Raw genomic sequence first — 18,180 nt, 5'->3', positions numbered from 1 at the left:
ATCACTCTGACCAAGAGGTCATGAGTTCAAGGCCAGCTCGGAGCCTGCGTTTGTCTCTGTCTTTGTTCTATCTTAAGGCACTGAATGTTTGCCTTATATGTGTAATGTGATCCGCCCTGAGTCCCCTTCGGGGTGAGAAGGGCGGAATATAAATACTGTAAATAAAAAAATAAATAAATACACAGACACAAACATAGTTGGGTGGAGGCACCATCTATGGGGAGATCCTGATCATGGAATGCTAATCCGGCAACTCAAATTATTCAGATCATAATACGTGGGCTATCCAGAAAGTAGATTACATTTTGGAATTAAAAATGAACAAAATATAGGAGAAAACATTTACCATATGCAGTTGAAAGCCACAAGCAAATACCACTTCTCAACATAGTTGCCATTCAAATCTAGGCACTTATATCGATGAAGGAGCTTTGCAACTCCTCCACTAAACTCTGCCGCTTGTGTCCTCAACCACTTGTTTCCAACAATGGGGACGTGGCTGGCAATGCAGCGTTTTGGCGACGCTGCACAGCTGCAGGAAAGGGTGACTGGCTGGTTGAGGATGCAAGCGGTAGAGTTTAGTGGGGAAGGAGTTGCAAAGCTCCTTCATCGCTATGATGTGCCTAGATTTGAATGGCGACTATGTTGAGAAGTGGTATTTGGGTGTGGCTTTCAACTGCATATGGTAAATGTTTTCTCCTATACTTTGTTCATTTTTAATTCTAAAATGTAATCTACTTTCTGGATAACCCTCGTATATTAGCAGAAGATCACAGAAGAGATACCATTATAACAGCTGATAGTTGTGCCAAGGATGGGAGAAAACAAAATATTTTTGGATAATTAATATGTTTGACAAAGGGACAAAAATTCAGTCATAAACTGTGTATGTAAAAGAGGTATGATATTGAAATTAATTGGTTCAGTTATATTGAGATAAATCTTCTCTGTATATGTCCCTTGCCCTTTAAAAGGTGAGCAACTTTTAGGGATCCAGAAATGTCACTGACCATCAGCAAGATCCTGGAGTGCTGCATTTCTGCTTACATTATATTCTTTCTCATTCCCTGCTGGGGATGAGATGCAATTTTGAAGATTTAGTGGTCCAAACGCAAAGGTATTTGATGCCTAGACTAGGGATTCAGTTAATGGAAATTAACTGGAAGTAGATTTCGAGTTTACTTTCGTGTTAAATAAAAGCTTCTCTTCAACGTAGAAGAATCCAGGGAACCCAAAAAGCATGACAAAAATTGCCGGCACACACATCAGGTGAGATAAAATTATATCAGGAAAAGGAGCTTACAGAAGTACAAGAGACAACACTGTTGGTGTCATAGTCTTTGTCCCAGCAGGTTACTCAGTAATTTCATTCATTCTGAAGCTTGCACATTGAAATACAAGTGGAAATTGTATTGCTTTCTAATTCACTGCTGGAATTGGATTGGGTAGGTGTCTACTCTAACCACACACACACCAAAAAAGGAAAGTAGAAAAGGTATCAAGGGAAAAAAGACAGAAGCCCAAGGTCATCTTTTCACATTGCATTTACCATTGCCTGCTTGAAAACCAGGTCACAACTGCAAAGGATAATCTCATAAGCTTTAAAGAAAACTTGAATGTTCTCCCTGTTCCCCCATTTCCCCATCACGCATTTCTGGGCATCATACTCCCAAATTCCTATATCATTTCTGTTGTGTAAGACCAAGACAAAAAAATCGAACTTCTTAAACGAGAGCATAAGCTAACTGCACATTCATGCACATGGCTAACTCCTCACACCTCCCATTTCGTAACAGGTAAACAAACTGAGCAGACATAGTTTAGCCTGATGTTTCAATCCATGATTTCAGTGGACTACATCCAAACAGCTTTAACATCAGAGATGGTTGGGAATTTACAAATCCTGGCAACAACATCGACAACACAAGCCCAATTGTGACTTCGACAAGCCTACTGGTGCAGACAGCCTGTTTGTTCCCATTGATTACTTCCTTTGTGCAATGGGAAATGCCAGGGATGGGGAATCCCAAATTCAGGGGCCTTTTAAAAACTATTCAACTCAACTGTGGACATGCCCTTTTCTTCTTGATATTATTTGGCAGTTCCCCAACTTCTGCATTGGTGTTCTCCATTTAAAGAAGTAGAAATTCTGTACAGGAAAAACAACAACCTCAATTATGGTTTCATATTTTTGCCTCTATCCACTACTGGAAAGACATTACCTGTCCCATACATCTCTGTACTTGAATTCAGTCTTTAGGTTGATGGTGGGTGGGTGGGTGGAGGGAACCGTACCCCCCTCTGTACCCCCAACACCATATATGTATATATGAAACTTCTGGAAATAAGGAGCATTTTCACCATGTTTTCATATCCTCTGAACTTTTGTTTGTTTGTTTATTGATTTAATTTATAAACCGCTCTTCTCCCCCAGGGGGACCCAGAGCAGTCTTACACAATGGCAGAATTAGATGCCACATATAATGCAAAATGTAGTAAAACCAGTCATAAAACACCATTAAAGCCAGTATCCAAATCCAATTAAAACAATAAAAACAGTGTGACCATTACAACAGGGGCAGTAGAATTGAGCCAAAAGTCAGAGCCAGTCCGTGTTCAACTTCATATTAATCCAAAGAATCCAACAGGTCATATCAACCCATATCCTAAGATGGGCCAAAAGCTTGGTCCCATATTCAGGTCTTCAGCTGCTTCCTAAAAGACATGAGTGATGGGGCTTCCCTAATCTCCCTTGGCAAGGAGTTCTACAGCCGAGGAGCCACCACTGAAAAGGCCCTGTCTCTCGTCCCCACCAACCGCACCTGTGACAGCGGTGGGACCAAGAGCAGGGCCTCACTCGAAGATCTTAATCTGTGGGATGGTTTGTAGGGAGAGATACATTCTGAGAGGTTAATTGGATCAGAGCCCTTTAAGGTTTTGTAGGCCAAAGTCAGCACTTTGAATTGTGCCCGGAAGCTAACAGGCAGCCAGCAGAGCTGCTTTAACAGAGGAGTTGTGCGCTCCCTGAATGGTGCTCCAGTTAGTAACCTGGCTGCAGAACCTTGGACTAATTCCAGCTTCCGAACAGTCATTAAAGGTAACCCCTCATAGGCATTGCAATAGTCCAAATGAGATGTAACAAGGGTGTGGACCACCATGGCCAAGTCAAGCATTCTAAGGTATAGGGACAGTTGGCGCACAAGTTTGAGTTGTGCAAAGGCCCCCCTGGTCACCACTGAGACCTGGGGTTGCAGACTCAGCGATGAGACCAGGAGGACTCCCAAACTGCCAACCTGCACCTTCAGAGGAAGTGCAACCCCACCCAGCACAGGCTGTAACCCTATACCCTGTTCAACCTTGCGACTGACCAGGAGGACCTCTGTCTTGTCTGGATTCAGCTTCAATTTGTTCACCCTCACCCAGTCTGACACAACAGCCAGGCACTGGTTCAAGATCTAGATGGCCTCCTTGGAAGCTTACACAGCACTTTTCAGCCAAAGCGTTTTTCAGGGTGACTCTTGAATCATGGCATAAATTGGTGACAAACATGGCAAAAAATGTCAGTATACTATGTAATTTAGAGGCATTCTGGCTTGAGCTCTATAATGACATTTGAGCTCTAGCAGGCCCTGGAACCACAAAAGTGACCCTGGGGTTTGCATGGGTCAACAAGCTGAAAGAAGTGCTCCCATCATTGCATTAAGCTACCGCTCCTGAATTAGTTTATCTACTTGCCTGAAGGAAGAGGCCTTGCTTGAGCAACCTGACTCTTTGCATCCACAGGCTGCTCATGCTCATGGTGATTTAATATTTATTTATTTACCTTATTTCTACCCCGCCTTTCTCTACCCCGGACAGGACTCAAGGCAGTTTACATATGGCAACTATTAGATGCCTTAAAATACATACAGACAGAGGCTAAAAATCAATTAAATTAAAATTAATACATATTAACATTTAAAACATTACATTCAATATTAATATGCCAACATTCATGGCTTATCATCACCCATACCATCATTAGCAGTCAGCCGTGGAGCCCATGGAAGCTATTGAGAAAGAAGGTTAAGAAAAAGAAGCAACTTTTCTCTATAACACAGAGATTCAGAAAAGTTGGAGTAAGATTTTTGTAAACATTTCTGTTAATTTCTGATGTAGCAGTAGCCTCCTTGGATTGCGTGCAGCAAGGAGCATAGTGATAAGGAGAGACAATTGAGAAAGTACTGTACTGTAATTAGGATATTATCTTGATTGCAATGCAGGCAATGGGCAACATTTATTTTGTGAAAACGTTCTACCCATTTGTTGTCTCAGAGGCCACACTGTTCTTCTATTCATAAGACACCAAAGACATGGGACATTTCATGTAAGATGTTTCTGTGAAAATTCTACCAACTGGGAAACTGAGAAATAGCACCAAGTAAGTACTATTTATATGGAAGAAGAAAGCACCAAGTACTATTTACATGGAAGAACACTGCTACTCTTACTGATATATTTGTTTACTACAATCTTCAGATTTGTGACAAATGTTAGTGTTTTAAAGATTTTAAATTTTCTGTGCAATCTTGATTCAAATTTACAGAACACTTGAATGTGGCTATTTTTAATCTAAATGTTTTGATTGAAATAGATGCTCAAGTGTATTGACCCCTCTCTTTACTTGCCCAAATACGTCATGCACAGATACATCTCCATCAAAGTGTGAAAAGCTATTTGCAACTTCGTTAGAACAGAAGAGCGATGGCTAGGTAGCACAAGAACCTTGCCTGCCTTGAAGCACCTTAATCCACTTCTTTCTCAATTGGTTCCTAAACTTATAAGCCACAGAAGACAGAAAGGTTAAAATGAATTCTACTTTTTTGTTACCAACATTTCATCAAGATGCCATTTGAGGTCTTTGAAATAAAAAAAAAATCCCCAAAACAAAACAAAAAACAACACAAATGGATTACCTGATGCCGGTCCCACATCCAAGCTGGAATCATTGATGTCCCCACCATCTTCCCAGAAAAACTGGGGCTGAAGAGTCTTGGAGTCTTCATTCTCTTCACTAGAAAAACCGGAGCCAGGTGCGGCTTGCAGAGCACTTGGGCCAAGCTCAGACACTTCCTGGTTGGTCTGTTCACTGGAGTCCAAAGACTCTAGATGGGATATTGCTCTGAAATCCACCAGGGAAGTTGAGCTCAGACCTTCCGTACCAGCGTCTTCCAGTACAGGAAGGCAGATGCACAAAGAGCCTACAAACAAGATTGGGAATCTCATCAGTTGTAAGGAATACGACAAATGACAGACCTGAAAACAAAAAAATTCAAATGAAGCACTTCTCTCTCCTCCCTTGACATTAGAGGCTATGCTTCCCTTACCCAGAAATCCGAAATCCTCCAAAATCTGACATTGTGGCTGACATCGTGACACCTTTATGTTGTCAGAACATATCAAACTTTGTTTCGTGGACAAAATTAATACAAATAGTATATAAAATTACCTTCAGGCTATGAGTATACAGTGCTCCCTTACTTATCGTGTGGGTTACATTCCAGGACCACCTGTGAAAAGTGACGCTATATTTGTGTTGTTTGCAAGTAGCGTCTCTCCTCACCTCTCGAGCACGCGCATGCACCCTCCCGCCATTGCCGCTGCCTTGTAAGGCGAAAACAAAGCTGCTTCAGCCTCCTTTTCTCTCCCTTCCTTAGGCTTCTCCTTAGGAAGGAAGTAGAAAGAGGGATTTATAAGGGATTTATAATATTATTTTATGATTTATACTACTATTTTTGTGTTTATTAAAAACTCGCAAAACAGCAAAGGCGCAAAAAGTGAACCGCGAAGTAGTGAGGGAACACTGAATAAAGTATGCATGAAACATAAATGATGTTTGTGTTTAGATATGGGTCCCATTTCCAAAATGTATTTTTACATATTCAAAATATATTGATTCCAAAATCTGGGGGGGAAATCAAAATCCAGAACACTTCTGGTTTCAAACATTTTGAATAAAGGATACTCAACTTGTACTACATCATGTGCAGTAATATCAAAAGAGCAATAAATGGATTATATATGTGAATAATGTTGTTCTCAAGTAAGAAAAACATAGTGTATCCAATGCTGATAAAATGACACACAGCTGCAACATAATCAGTCTGAAAGAAGTCATTAAAAGCCTGCATAATAAAAGAGGGTAACAGTGAATTTAATTCATTGAAAATCAGTTGTCTTGAAAAGATTTAAATGTGTCTTTAAAGATAAATTGAAATCCTGTACATGAACGTGTACAGCACTCTTCATATGTCTCAAAGACAAAAGTTGAACATTTCTAAGTCCCTCTGAAATGGAAAAGTAGCCCCTTCTATTTAATTATTTTGAAGATTATATACTGACATGCTCTTGGTCTTTAGACTACAAACATAGTTAGATTTTTTTTGTTCAGCTTTGGTTTACCATGTTACGAGAACATCTAATATCCAGTTTCCCTTTCCTAAACCTTCCTCAGGTATTGCACTATGACAGTAACTTCCCTTTCTTTATTATAATTTCAAAATACAGCTTCAAAGATAGATTTTACATTAATTTGGTATTGCAATTCGACCAATAAAAGCTTTTCCTCATTTTGAAATTGTGACTTTTGGTGGACTAAGGATGCAAGTGTTGTCTCCACTTACTGAGATCTAGAGTATACATGATACTAAGAATAATATGATATTGAGCAAGACAAAGAATTGGAAGCAGAGACAAAGCTTTTAAATAGACATGCTGACATTTCCTAGAGCTGCATATTTTGCTTCTTTTTGATATGCTTGTTTTTCTCTTCTGTGCTGCTGAATAAATGCTGCTGTTGTTTAAGAGTTTATTTGCACCAGCTTTATTAAGCTATCTCAAACTACATGGCTTTATTATTGCTCAATATATACTAATAGAATTTAGATTTTGCTATGCTTTGTCTTGGGTCCCACATGGTCAAAAGGCAAGTGGTCTACACTGAGATGCCTCCAAACCAATTAAACTACAACTGAAACAGCATCGGGTACAAAATGTACATCACTTTTCTTCTCCCACAAAAGATGTGTCTCCTGGAAGAGACAACACTGTTGAAAGAAATCTTGCATGAAGTGTTTTGTGCATTTTGGTTGGACAATAAACTTTTGGTGGGTTTTGTATTTTGTTTTATATGGCTCAATATAGATGTTGTTGTTACTGTTACAGAGAAAAGATAAAGTAGTAGGCTGGAAAACTCCATGAACTAAACAACCAGATATGTGAACTTACATTAACTTAACTTCCTTTTAATTTTTTTGAATTTACGCTTTTAATCATATTATTTATAGTTGGTTTCATCTGGTGCATATACACATAAAAAGGCATTACATAATCATCCTCTTGAATATTGATGTTAACTATTAGATAAACATATATAAAGCATACACTTACAATTCTTGTAAAATTCTATTTAATTGACTTCCCATGGTTACTTCAGGATAACTAAATACAGACTAGAAAACTATCCTTAATGATTTGCTTTGTTCTATATAACATTTCCTATTTATATTGTCAACTTTCCGCAATACAGAAAAAAATATAAAAAGGGGTTTATTTTAATTGTCATAGAATCATAGAATCATAGAATAATAGAGTTGGAAGAGACCTCATGGGCCATCCAGTCCAACCCACTGCCAAGAAGCAGGAAATTGCATTCAAAGCACCCCCGACAGATGCCATCCAGCCTTTGCTTAAAAGCCTCCAAAGAAGGAGCCTCCACCACAGTCCGGGCAGAGTTCCACTGCCGAACAGCTCTCACAGTGAGGAAGTTCTTCCTGATGTTCAGGTGGAATCTCCTTTCCTGTAGTTTAAAGCCATTGTTCCGTGTCCTAGTCTGCAGGGCAGCAGAAAACAAGCTTGCTCCCTCTTCCCTATGACTTCCCCTCACATATTTGTACATGGCTATCATGTCTCCTCTCAGCCTTCTGCATTCTAAACATACCCAGCTCTTTAAGCTGCTCCTCATAGGGCTTGTTCTCCAGACCCTTGATCATTTTAGTTGCCCTCCTCTGGACGCTTTCCAGCTTGTCAACATCTCCCTTCAACTGCGGTGCCCAGAATTGGACACAGTATTCCAGGTGTGGCCTGACCAAGGCAGAATAGAGGGGGAGCATGACTTCCCTAGATCTAGATACTATACACAGAAACTATTTAAGACCCAATCCTTTTGTATTTTTTCAAATACAATAAAAAGGTGTTGAATTGTTCTGGAAGTTCTGTATAGATTTATCTTTCAAAATACAAGAGACTCTCTTTATCCATCTTTGTCAATTGAATCAATTTTAGTAACCAATCATCTCCTGCAGGAATCTTTTCAAATTTCCAATTTTTGCATTAATAATGTGAGCAGCTGTTACTGTGTGTCAAGCCATGGCACCCCCCTGCCCAAAGGTGATAGAACAATAGAGATTGAAAGGAAGATACTGTATATGATTTTTAATTATTATTTAAACATTTTCTGTGGCTCCAAACTTGCGCAATGTTGAAGCCACTAGAGACTCAAGGATGGACCTAGCAGCAACCAAATCTAACCCTGAGGTATCAACTTAGTATTTTATGTGTAGCTTATATCATTTGTATTATGTGTCAATTCCTAAATGTATAAAATGCATCAAAGTGTATCTTGGTGGCAGCTACCTTCCCATGCCCTCAGTTTGCAGAGATCATGGCCAGGGTCCCTCCAGCCCTCGCACAGGGCGTCTCAGCAACAAATTGGACCTTCAAACTGTTCAATCACCAGCTGTCTTTCTTACAACCACAGACCCTAACCAGCCTCTCTTTTCAGCCAGTCAGGGGAAGGAGTGGGAAGTCTGATGAACTGTCAGAACTGCATAAAATGACATGTATTTTTCTGTGAATTTTTGTGTGTACCTTTGAAAGCATACTGCTTGTGTACTGCTTGTGTACTTGCATCCTTTTTGGCTAGATTGTAATAAACCTCTGTAGCTTTGACTTCAACCCAGAGCACTTCTTGTCTGTCCTGGCTGATCTGGTTTAGAGGAAGCTTACTGGACATGGACTTCCTTATCCATGGTCCTAGCTGAAATCTCTACAACTGCATTTTTGAAAAAAAAACCCTATGTTTTTTCCTTATACTTCTGGTTTAAGTGCTAAGGTTTTATTAGTACAGTTTGAAGTACTTCTTTAACTGCAACCCAGAAGGTTTTTGCTTTTTAAATAGATCTGTCATGTATGGTAAGATGTGCCTTTCTGCTTCTTGCAAAAACTAGGCAAAAAAAAAAATGTCTAGGCATATGGCTAACTAATAAAGTATCTGCAATATTTGCAGCAATTAGGATCAAATGTGGAAATAAATCAACTTGGCTTCTGTTTCAATTTTCTAGTGGCATTGTAGGAATCTACATTTGTAGCTGAAATTCCCAAGTTTTGTCAGCAAAAGTACTTCCTTGAGCATTTTGCAATAAAGGATCTAGTACTTTCTTGTGTAATGCCTTTTCCCTGGATGCACAATAGGTGGACTATGCCATGATGCTCTGCCATCTCCTTGATCCAAATGGGCCAAGGGTCATCCTCTGCTGCTATCCAGCTGCCCTTGTGCAGATGAGGGGAAAGGAGCAGTCTTTCCTTTACACATTGTCAGTGTTAAGAACACTGTGGACCTATAGACTTTATCAACACCAGGTTGGATCTTAGCCCGTATATGCTTACAATTAACAAATGGTGTAAAGTAGAATTGGTGAATATTCATTATAGGTGTTGGTACCTAGGATAGTCTTTTGACTAGAACATGATTGCACAAATATTAGAGAAAGAACTAACATGTATCTACAGCGGAATATGTTGCCATGGAGTGTGGCAGGTGTCTTTCTCTGAAGGTTTTAAAGCAGAGGTTGGATGGCCATCTACCAGGGGTGCTTTGATTGTGTGTTTCTGCAACACAGAATGGTCCTTGTGGTTCCTTCCAGCTCTATGATTCTCAATCAATTATTACAGAACTTCAGAGAGCTTTTATTATTCTTGCTTAACAGTTCATGGGTACAAGCACCCTTACAACTGATTCAGACTTATTTTTGGAAATTGTTATTGCCTCCATGTCAGTGTCTCCTACTGTAGATCAATGCAACAAAATGAGCTAAAAGTAGATCAGCTTAGAATACTCTAAACACTAAAGACAGCAGAAGGATGACAGAAATGAGAAACCCTGAAAAGAAAATACTGCAGTATAAAGCAGCCAACCAAGTTGTCTCTGGCCATCCCAAGGGATGGACCAATCTCTCCAAGTGTTATTTGCACACGGCTGAGTCAGGCAGTCACTAAGCCCAAAACATCCCAAAATACGTTCCATTACTGAGGATTCAGCATGCCTTTGCAGGTCAAATTATATCTCCTAGCTCAGTCTGCAAGGAAGTTTGCGAGCCGGAGAGAGGGAGAAATGGGCAGAGTTGGTATCTAGAATTTTTCTGCTCTCACATAGCAGCTGTCATCTTACTATTATAGCACTACAGCTGCTTCTAGAAACCCCCAAATGTGTGTGTGTGTGTGTGTGTGTTGTACTAAAACTAAAAATGTATGTGCAAACAAACAGGACATGCATAAACGGACCAACCCAAATTCATCTGCTTGAGCAATGTACAAACAAATGACCATGACTGGTAGGTTCCCTTGGTACTAGGGTAAATCCAGCCTTAATCCTAAATTGTCTATAACTTTCCAGTAAGAAAAATAGGCTTGAGAGACCAGTGGGTTCCATGCCAAAGTCCTTTACCGTTCAAGTCATAACTGCCCTTGAGTAAAACACCTGTACTGACCCCAAGGCAGGGCCAATCCTTAAGGCTCTTGGCATCTACATGGGTGCAAGAATCTGGTGCCAACTTAAAAGGGATAGTACTGGGACCCAATTGCCCCATTTTATAAGTGCCTTTGCTTGTGGCAGATGGTGAATCAATGACAGTGGATGGTAAATCTGCTCTTGGCCTTATTTCACACTATTTATGGTTCTGAGACCTATCCCCAAAATAAGTTCAATACTTTGGACAGCTTTTTCAAAGTTTTAAAATTGTCATTAAAACTGGCTGGGTGGGAGAGATAGGTCTTCAAATGTATTTTAAATTCCAACAGCTAATCTAGGTGTTGGGTCTCTTCTGGCAGGTTGTTCCATTGTCTGGAGGCGGCTGATGAAAAGGTCTTCTGGGTGACGATTGCCTGTTGGGTTCTGGCTGTTTGGAATAGCTACTCCCCAGAGGATCTAAGTGTTCAGGGCAGATTGTACAGGAGAAGGCGATCCTGTAGGTAACCTGGGCCCAAACCGTGTAGGGCTTTAAAGGTCAAAACCAACACTTCATACTTTGCCTGGAAACTAATTGGCAGCCAGAGGACTGACTTTAGGATAGGTGTAATATGTTCACTCCTAGATGTTCCTGTAACCAATCTGGCTGCCGTATTTTGAACCGGGAGTTTCCGAACTTGGTACAAAGGTAGCTCAATGCAAAGCACATTGTAGAATTCCAACCTTGGAGACAGCAGTGCATGCACTACCATCTTTAGGTCCTCAAAATCTAGGAAAGTGCACAGCTGGCATTTCAGCCAAAGCTGATTGTAAGCACTCCTGACCGTTGCATCTATCTGGGCTGACATTTGGAGATATGGATCCAGGAGCACTCTAAAGCTGCAAATGGTCTTTCAGGACCAGCTGACATACCTCCACCCCAGATTAGGACCCTTGACAACAGCACCTCTGTTTTGTCTGAATTCAGTTTCAATTTGTTTTCCCTCATCCAGTCCATTATCTCCTCCAGGCATCCATTCAGAGGAGACACGCTATCATTAGCCAAGGCTGGTTTTGAAGGCATGGAGAAATATATTTGAGTGTCATCAGCACACTGATAACACCCTGCCCCAAGCCTCCAGTTGATCTCCCAGTAGCTTCATGTAAATATTAAAGAGCATTGGGGATAGAATGGCACCTTGTGGAATGCCACATAACAGCGCCTTTTTTGAGGAGCAGCTATCCCCACCATCTGGAACCTGCCAGCTCTCAAATACTAAAAACACACATTTCTTGCATGTCTATCCAGAAATAAATTTCACTGAGCTCAGAGTGTTCTGTCTATTGATACAGGGAAAAAAAATTATCATTATGTTGTATAAAATTCTACAACTCTTATGTTGAAGATGTATATCAGTATTTCCCAAACGGGTGCCTTTATCTCACAAATTTTGGACTACTTCTCAGGGAATTCCTGACCATAGTAGCTCAAGCTCAAGGAAATCCATAACATCTGGATAGCAGCAGGTTGAAGAAAATTACTTCCTGAGTTTGCATTCCATCAGTCATTGTGTATACTGTTGGAAATAGAAACCTCCCAAGGCTTTCACTGTTTGTTTGTTTATTGATGTATATATTAGCTAACCTATATTGTATGTCTATGTTGATTTGCCAGTTTGACTGCACCTCTTTGGTGTGTGAGGGGTTATAGACATGTGATTATACTGAGCATGTTCAGACTCAGGACTCCATTTTTGTATTCAAGTATGTGCCCAGACCTCAGTGGAGGTGGATGCATGTTGCTGTTTGGACTTCAATGTTATAATAATAATAATAATAATAATAATAATAATAATAATAATAAAACTTTATTTATACCCCGCCACCATCTCCCCAGTGGGGACTCGGGGCGGCTTACATGGGGCCATGCCCAGAGCAAAACAATATAACAAGTATAAATACAACATAATATAGAGCAATAAACGATACAGTAAGTAATAATATACAATATACACTACAACGCAATCACAAAAACAGTAAAAACAGGGCCGGCCACATGAATACAAAAATTAAAACTCGGGTGAGAAAGATAAAGGGAATGGAGACCACAGGGAGCAGGGATATACGAGAGTGGAACCGGCTAGAGGAAAGATGTTGGAGAGGAACAAGAAGAAGAATAAAAACAGTTACTCTCCAAAAGCACAGCGGAATGTTATAAGTTTTGCATCAGATCTCAGTGGAGGTGGATGCAAGTATGTGTCCAGACCTCAGTGGAGGTGGATGCATGTTGCTATTTAGAGACTTTGATGGATGCATGTATGCTTATGGACTTCAGTGAGTGCAATTATACTTAAAGACTATGGACTATTGATTAAGAATGATACCCTGTGTACTCAACACAGAGAGAAGCTATATCCTATCCATAACTGAACTTTAATAAGAAATGTGCATGTATGGTGAATTAATACAAGATGTTTGTGAGTAAACAAGATATGTTATTTTTCTAAGAAGACTTTTTTTATCTCTGAGAACATATTTTAAACTAGGGGGTTTCAAAGGAGTGTGTATGTTTTGGCAATTACAACTCCAACTTCAACTTAAAAGAAACATCTTTAAAACTCTGCTAAGCAAATATATTTATAATAATAATAAATAATAAGAACTTTATTTGTAACCTGCCTCCATCTCCCCAAGGGGACATGGGGACCAAGCCCAAGAATCAACAGATAAAAACAGAACATAATAGAAGCATATATATATATTTGTAGTGGCATGTCTTTGTCCTCGGCAGTTCAAAGCCAAGATTTTTCCGTCTAGCAGCTGAGTTACCTGTGTACCATTACATAAATGCTTGTTAATATCACTTGTTCAAAGGGTTGACTTCTAACAAGGTTATGCTTTTCTTGACTAGTGGTTTTCAAAAAATGGTCTTCACATGTTCATGGAAATTCACATTTTCCAAACGAATATGACATCATTTTTTCCTTTTCAATAAGGTTATCATTGCCATTTATTTCCAAAAGGTTATTGCCCCAGTGAGTGGGTGCAGTACTTTCGAAAATATTCTGTAAGAGGCACCTTTTTTTCAAAAGCGAGTATTAAAAATGAGATTATAGTAAGGGATGTATTGCAGTCTTAACGTAATGGATTTTTATTTTTCATAAAAGATGATATACTGGTGTCAATTCAGATTTTTATGGAGTTTTTTAAAAAACTACTTCTCCTTTCTTCATCGTTTTCTGTAAAACGTCTACAACTTAAATTCCAGGAACTTGTGCTGCACCTGGCTTTCAGGAAAGTTAATCCCATTAGCGTAGGAGGCCCATTTCCCAGCAGTTTGTTTACCCTCGTTTAACACTCAGGTGCTTACACAGTTTAAATGCTTTAAGAGGCATGATCCTCTTTACCACAATAGTCTGCTGTCCTTACTCAAAGATAAGATTGCACTATCTGAAACACAAGAATAAGTAGTTGGTTTTTATTTATGCATACTTATAGACTACTCATATTCAAACATTTCTCATGTACAACAATATACTTGTGTGAGAGAGAGTGTACTGTATATATTCAGTATACAGTACAACAATATAAAAGTATTTGTGTACCTTCAAGTCATTGCTGACTCATGATGACCCTAAAATGAACCAATAATGGATGTTTCTTTATTGAGATTTGTTCAGAGAGAGGGTTTTCTTTGCCTAATTGAGATATAAAATGAATAAAATGTATATAAGGTTGAAATATACTGGGAAGGCTTGAAAAATACTTTTCAATTGACACCAGGCTCATTCTTTCCCATTTGAGCATGAATGTTATACTTTGTGGAGCCCCCGATGGCTCAGCAGATTAAACTGCTAAGCTGCTGTACTTGACCGAAAGGTCAGTGGTTTGAATTAGGGGAGCAGGGAGAGCTCCCGCTATTAGCCCCAGTTTCTGCCAATCTAGCAGTTCGAAAACATGCAAATGTGAATAGATCAATAGGTATCACCTGGCGGGAAGGTAATGGTGCTCCATGCAGCCATGCCGGCTACATGACCTTGGAGGTGTCCAAGGACAATGCTGGCTCTACAGCTTAGAAACTGAGATGAGCATCAAACCAAAGAGTCAGACATGACTAGACTTAATGTCAGGGGGAGACTTTTACCTTTACCTTTGTACTGTGTGCTTTCAAATAATTTCTGACATACAGGAACCCCAAGGCCACCCTAACACTGGGTTTTCTTGACAAGATTTCTTCAGAATAGACAATTGTCCTTGCCTTCCTCTGAGGCTGAAAGAATGTGACTTGTCCAAGAGCACCCATTGGGTTTCCATGGCTGAGTTTGAACCCTGTTCTCCAGAGTCATAATCCAACACCCAACCACTATGCCATGCTGGCTCTACCTATGAATTTACCTCTGGATATTTCAAGAGCTTTTGGTAGGAGAAACGTACTAAATTGCATGTTTTCTTTTTTGGGAAAACTTATTGTATTGATGGATTTAGGAGCAAAGGAAAATGCAATACATACACATAACCAGACTGTCTGACCACAAAATGGAATTTAGTGCCTTCTGGGTCCAATAAAATCAAGGGACTCAACCCCTATCCATCATGGTCCAGGACTTATTTCAAGGAGGTGGACCATGAAGAAGAGATGTAAGCGTGACATAAACTTCCTTCCATCTATTTAAAAGTCATATCACGGCACTGCTTGGAGGACGAAAGGAGAAGAATGAGAGAAGCTCTATCATAGCTTCAGTATTTGTGGGAATCACTCAGAGAACTCAGCTGAGAAAGTGGGTGCAGCTGAGGTCAGTTCCCCCATCACCCCCATAAAGACGCCACCAGGAAGTGAAAAAGAAATCCAAATTCTACCCATAAGAACAAGACGACTATAGAGGTAGAATTGTATCATACTTTCTTTTCTACACAGGGATGGCTGTCGAAGAAAGGGAGACTTGTTCTTCAAGCTAACAGCTGTGGGGAGGGGGGGACTGCAGCCAATTCCCAAAGGACAGCAGATGCAGGGTATCCCCCAAGCCATGAAACACTAAAAGAGCAACGAACAAAACTCCCAAGGAAACCCTAGTCCGGCTGCGGAGCCAAAAGGAAGCCTGTCTGGAGGAACCACCTGTCGGGCAGAGGGACTAAATGACTCAGGAGGCTTAAGGCTGGAGCCACGACAGGCATCAGACTAGACCAAGGGGTTTATGTGAGAGCTAGGTCAGGAATTTGACGGAAGGCAGAAAAAGAATCTGGCAGAATAAGAAGGGGAAAAAGCAGGAAAGACCTGCAATTTTTTAAAAAATAACCATGAAAGGGATGCCAACAGTGCAGGTAATATGCAAATCATTAAGGGAAGATTTAGGGGCAACTAGCCTAGGTAGCAGGAGCACAGCTAATCTAAAGAAACCATTTGTGCACAGTGAGCCCATGACTAGCCAACCCATAAGGTCTTGTCACAACTGAAAGGAAAGCTGAATATGCCAGTGCTCCGTGTTAACTTTTCCATGTGAAATAATTAGAATGTAGCATGGAGTCACAAAAAAGTAGAGTTATAGAGTGAGACAGCCAACAGAGAAGGATTAGTTGATTTACAGCCTGCCATATGGTAACCCCACTGGGAGGGAATGCATTCAGTGTAATGGAACTTGAGTGTCACAAAGCAGAATGCAGAACAGGAGTCTTCAACTGGGGGAAAAACATCCAAGGTAGAGCAAGCCCTGACAAGTCAATCTTCCTGAGATCAAAACACTTAGACACAACCAAGCATCACACTCATTCCCTGGCTTCAGAGGAGTACCCCCCCCCCCCTCAACTCAGCCAGCTTCTTGCCTTCAATCCCATAGCAACGCCACCCTCACCAGTTTCCTCCTCCATTTACCTGCAGTGGCATTTCCGCAGGGTGTCAAGCTGCACAACAAACAAGTCTCCTCTTGCAGCTTCAACAGCAGTAATGGAAAGCATAGAAATGCAACTTCCTCTTTGTTTGCATCTGGCCACTCTATGCTCTCAGGGTCAACATTCAAGCTTGTTAACTGCCCTCAAGTCACCTTTGACTTAAGCTGCCTCCACGAATGAAGACCGCCAAGTAACCCTTCAGCAACAGTCATGCTCAAATCTTGCAGACTCAGGGCCATTTCAAAAGATGGACTATATTGTGGAATGCTCAAAATAATTTTATAGGTAATTATAGGGGAAAGTTTAAAAAATATGGTTCCCCTGCCGACAGTATTACATTCTACACTAGGAATTTGCTTCGAAATATATATTTTTCCTTTTTTTTTTCTTCCTCGTCATTTTACTAAATTGCAGTACAAGGCCCACTTATTGAATACCAGGCACCTCTGGCTTTCTAAAGTATTCTTGAACAAAAACAGGAACAATTTTGCTTCATGGATGAACAACCTCTGTCTTGTATACCTCCAGGATCTATTGCTCTTTCTGCCTGACAAACTTAATGTCTTATATTGACTTACTGGAACCAGCTTTCATCCTGTAAGACTAGAGGAAGAATCATACAGCTTTCCAGACTGATGCCAGATTGCAGCTCCCCGAATTCTTCACCACTGTCTATGATTAAGGATGCTGGGATTCACAGTTCAGAGAACTGCATGATTCCCAGCCCTGCCTATGCTAAAGTTGGGTATATCTTACCTACATGCCAACCTACTTCCTTTTCTCTTTTTCCTCTCTCTTTAATTTTATTTCTATTCCTCTTTTCTCCCTGCATAGAAGTCAAGAAGGCTTATGTTGCTTTCTGTCACCCATAAAAGGTGTCACATAGCCAAGCACAAGGGAATAATAAAGGTAGGATTACAAGATAGATCCCAGCTTCTGAATCCAAGAAAAGTGTACTTGCACAAACATTCATGCAGAACCTCCAACTATAAAAAGATATGACTGCATGTACTGGATACTATGGAGGAAGCTGATGAAGAAAACTGATTTGGCCATATGCCAGTGAGCCACAGGCGCAAACTCTCTCCTAAAATGTAAAATGAAGATGGGAAGTTTCTTTATTAGTGGGATCACTTTTCCCTCCAGGCTCCAGCCTACAGTCATGAATCATCAGTAGCAAAAATTCCTTCTTAGCTGGATGTCTGGAAACCATCTGCCTTTCTACTTTTTCTAGCATTACAGGAATAAGATGCATATAAACCTTTTCCCCTTTGTGCCTATTGTGTGAGCATTGGGAGGGGGGGCAGAGTCTACAATACCAATGCCAACACACACACAACTGGCCAATGACTTTGAGTCACAGCTAGTTGCCCTGTCCCTCCACATACCATGTATGAGTTCAATGAATGTGACAGAGTGACAGAGATTTTGTCTCCCAACCCCCTTTTTGTCATTGAAGTTTTGGAAAGGAAGTTATTGATCTCCTAAAAGGTTGAACAAAAAGTACCTTAAAGGTGTGTTAAATCTTAGACATT

General features: G+C 40.3%; 1 protein-coding gene across 1 annotated transcript in view; it reads right to left on the bottom strand.

Annotated features, from left to right (window-relative positions):
* Nucleotides 1–18,180, bottom strand: part of podxl2 (podocalyxin like 2) — a 69,243-nt gene that overhangs the window by 27,543 nt on the left and 23,520 nt on the right. Inside the window, exon 2 of the mRNA XM_008105296.3 lies at nt 4,956–5,240. Coding sequence (XP_008103503.2) covers nt 4,956–5,240 — 285 coding nt within the window. The remainder of the gene's footprint in view (nt 1–4,955; nt 5,241–18,180) is intronic.

Source organism: Anolis carolinensis, chromosome 2 (genome assembly GCF_035594765.1).
Source record: "Anolis carolinensis isolate JA03-04 chromosome 2, rAnoCar3.1.pri, whole genome shotgun sequence".
Taxonomy (NCBI): domain Eukaryota; kingdom Metazoa; phylum Chordata; class Lepidosauria; order Squamata; family Dactyloidae; genus Anolis; species Anolis carolinensis.
This window is presented reverse-complemented; position numbering and strand designations above follow the sequence as displayed.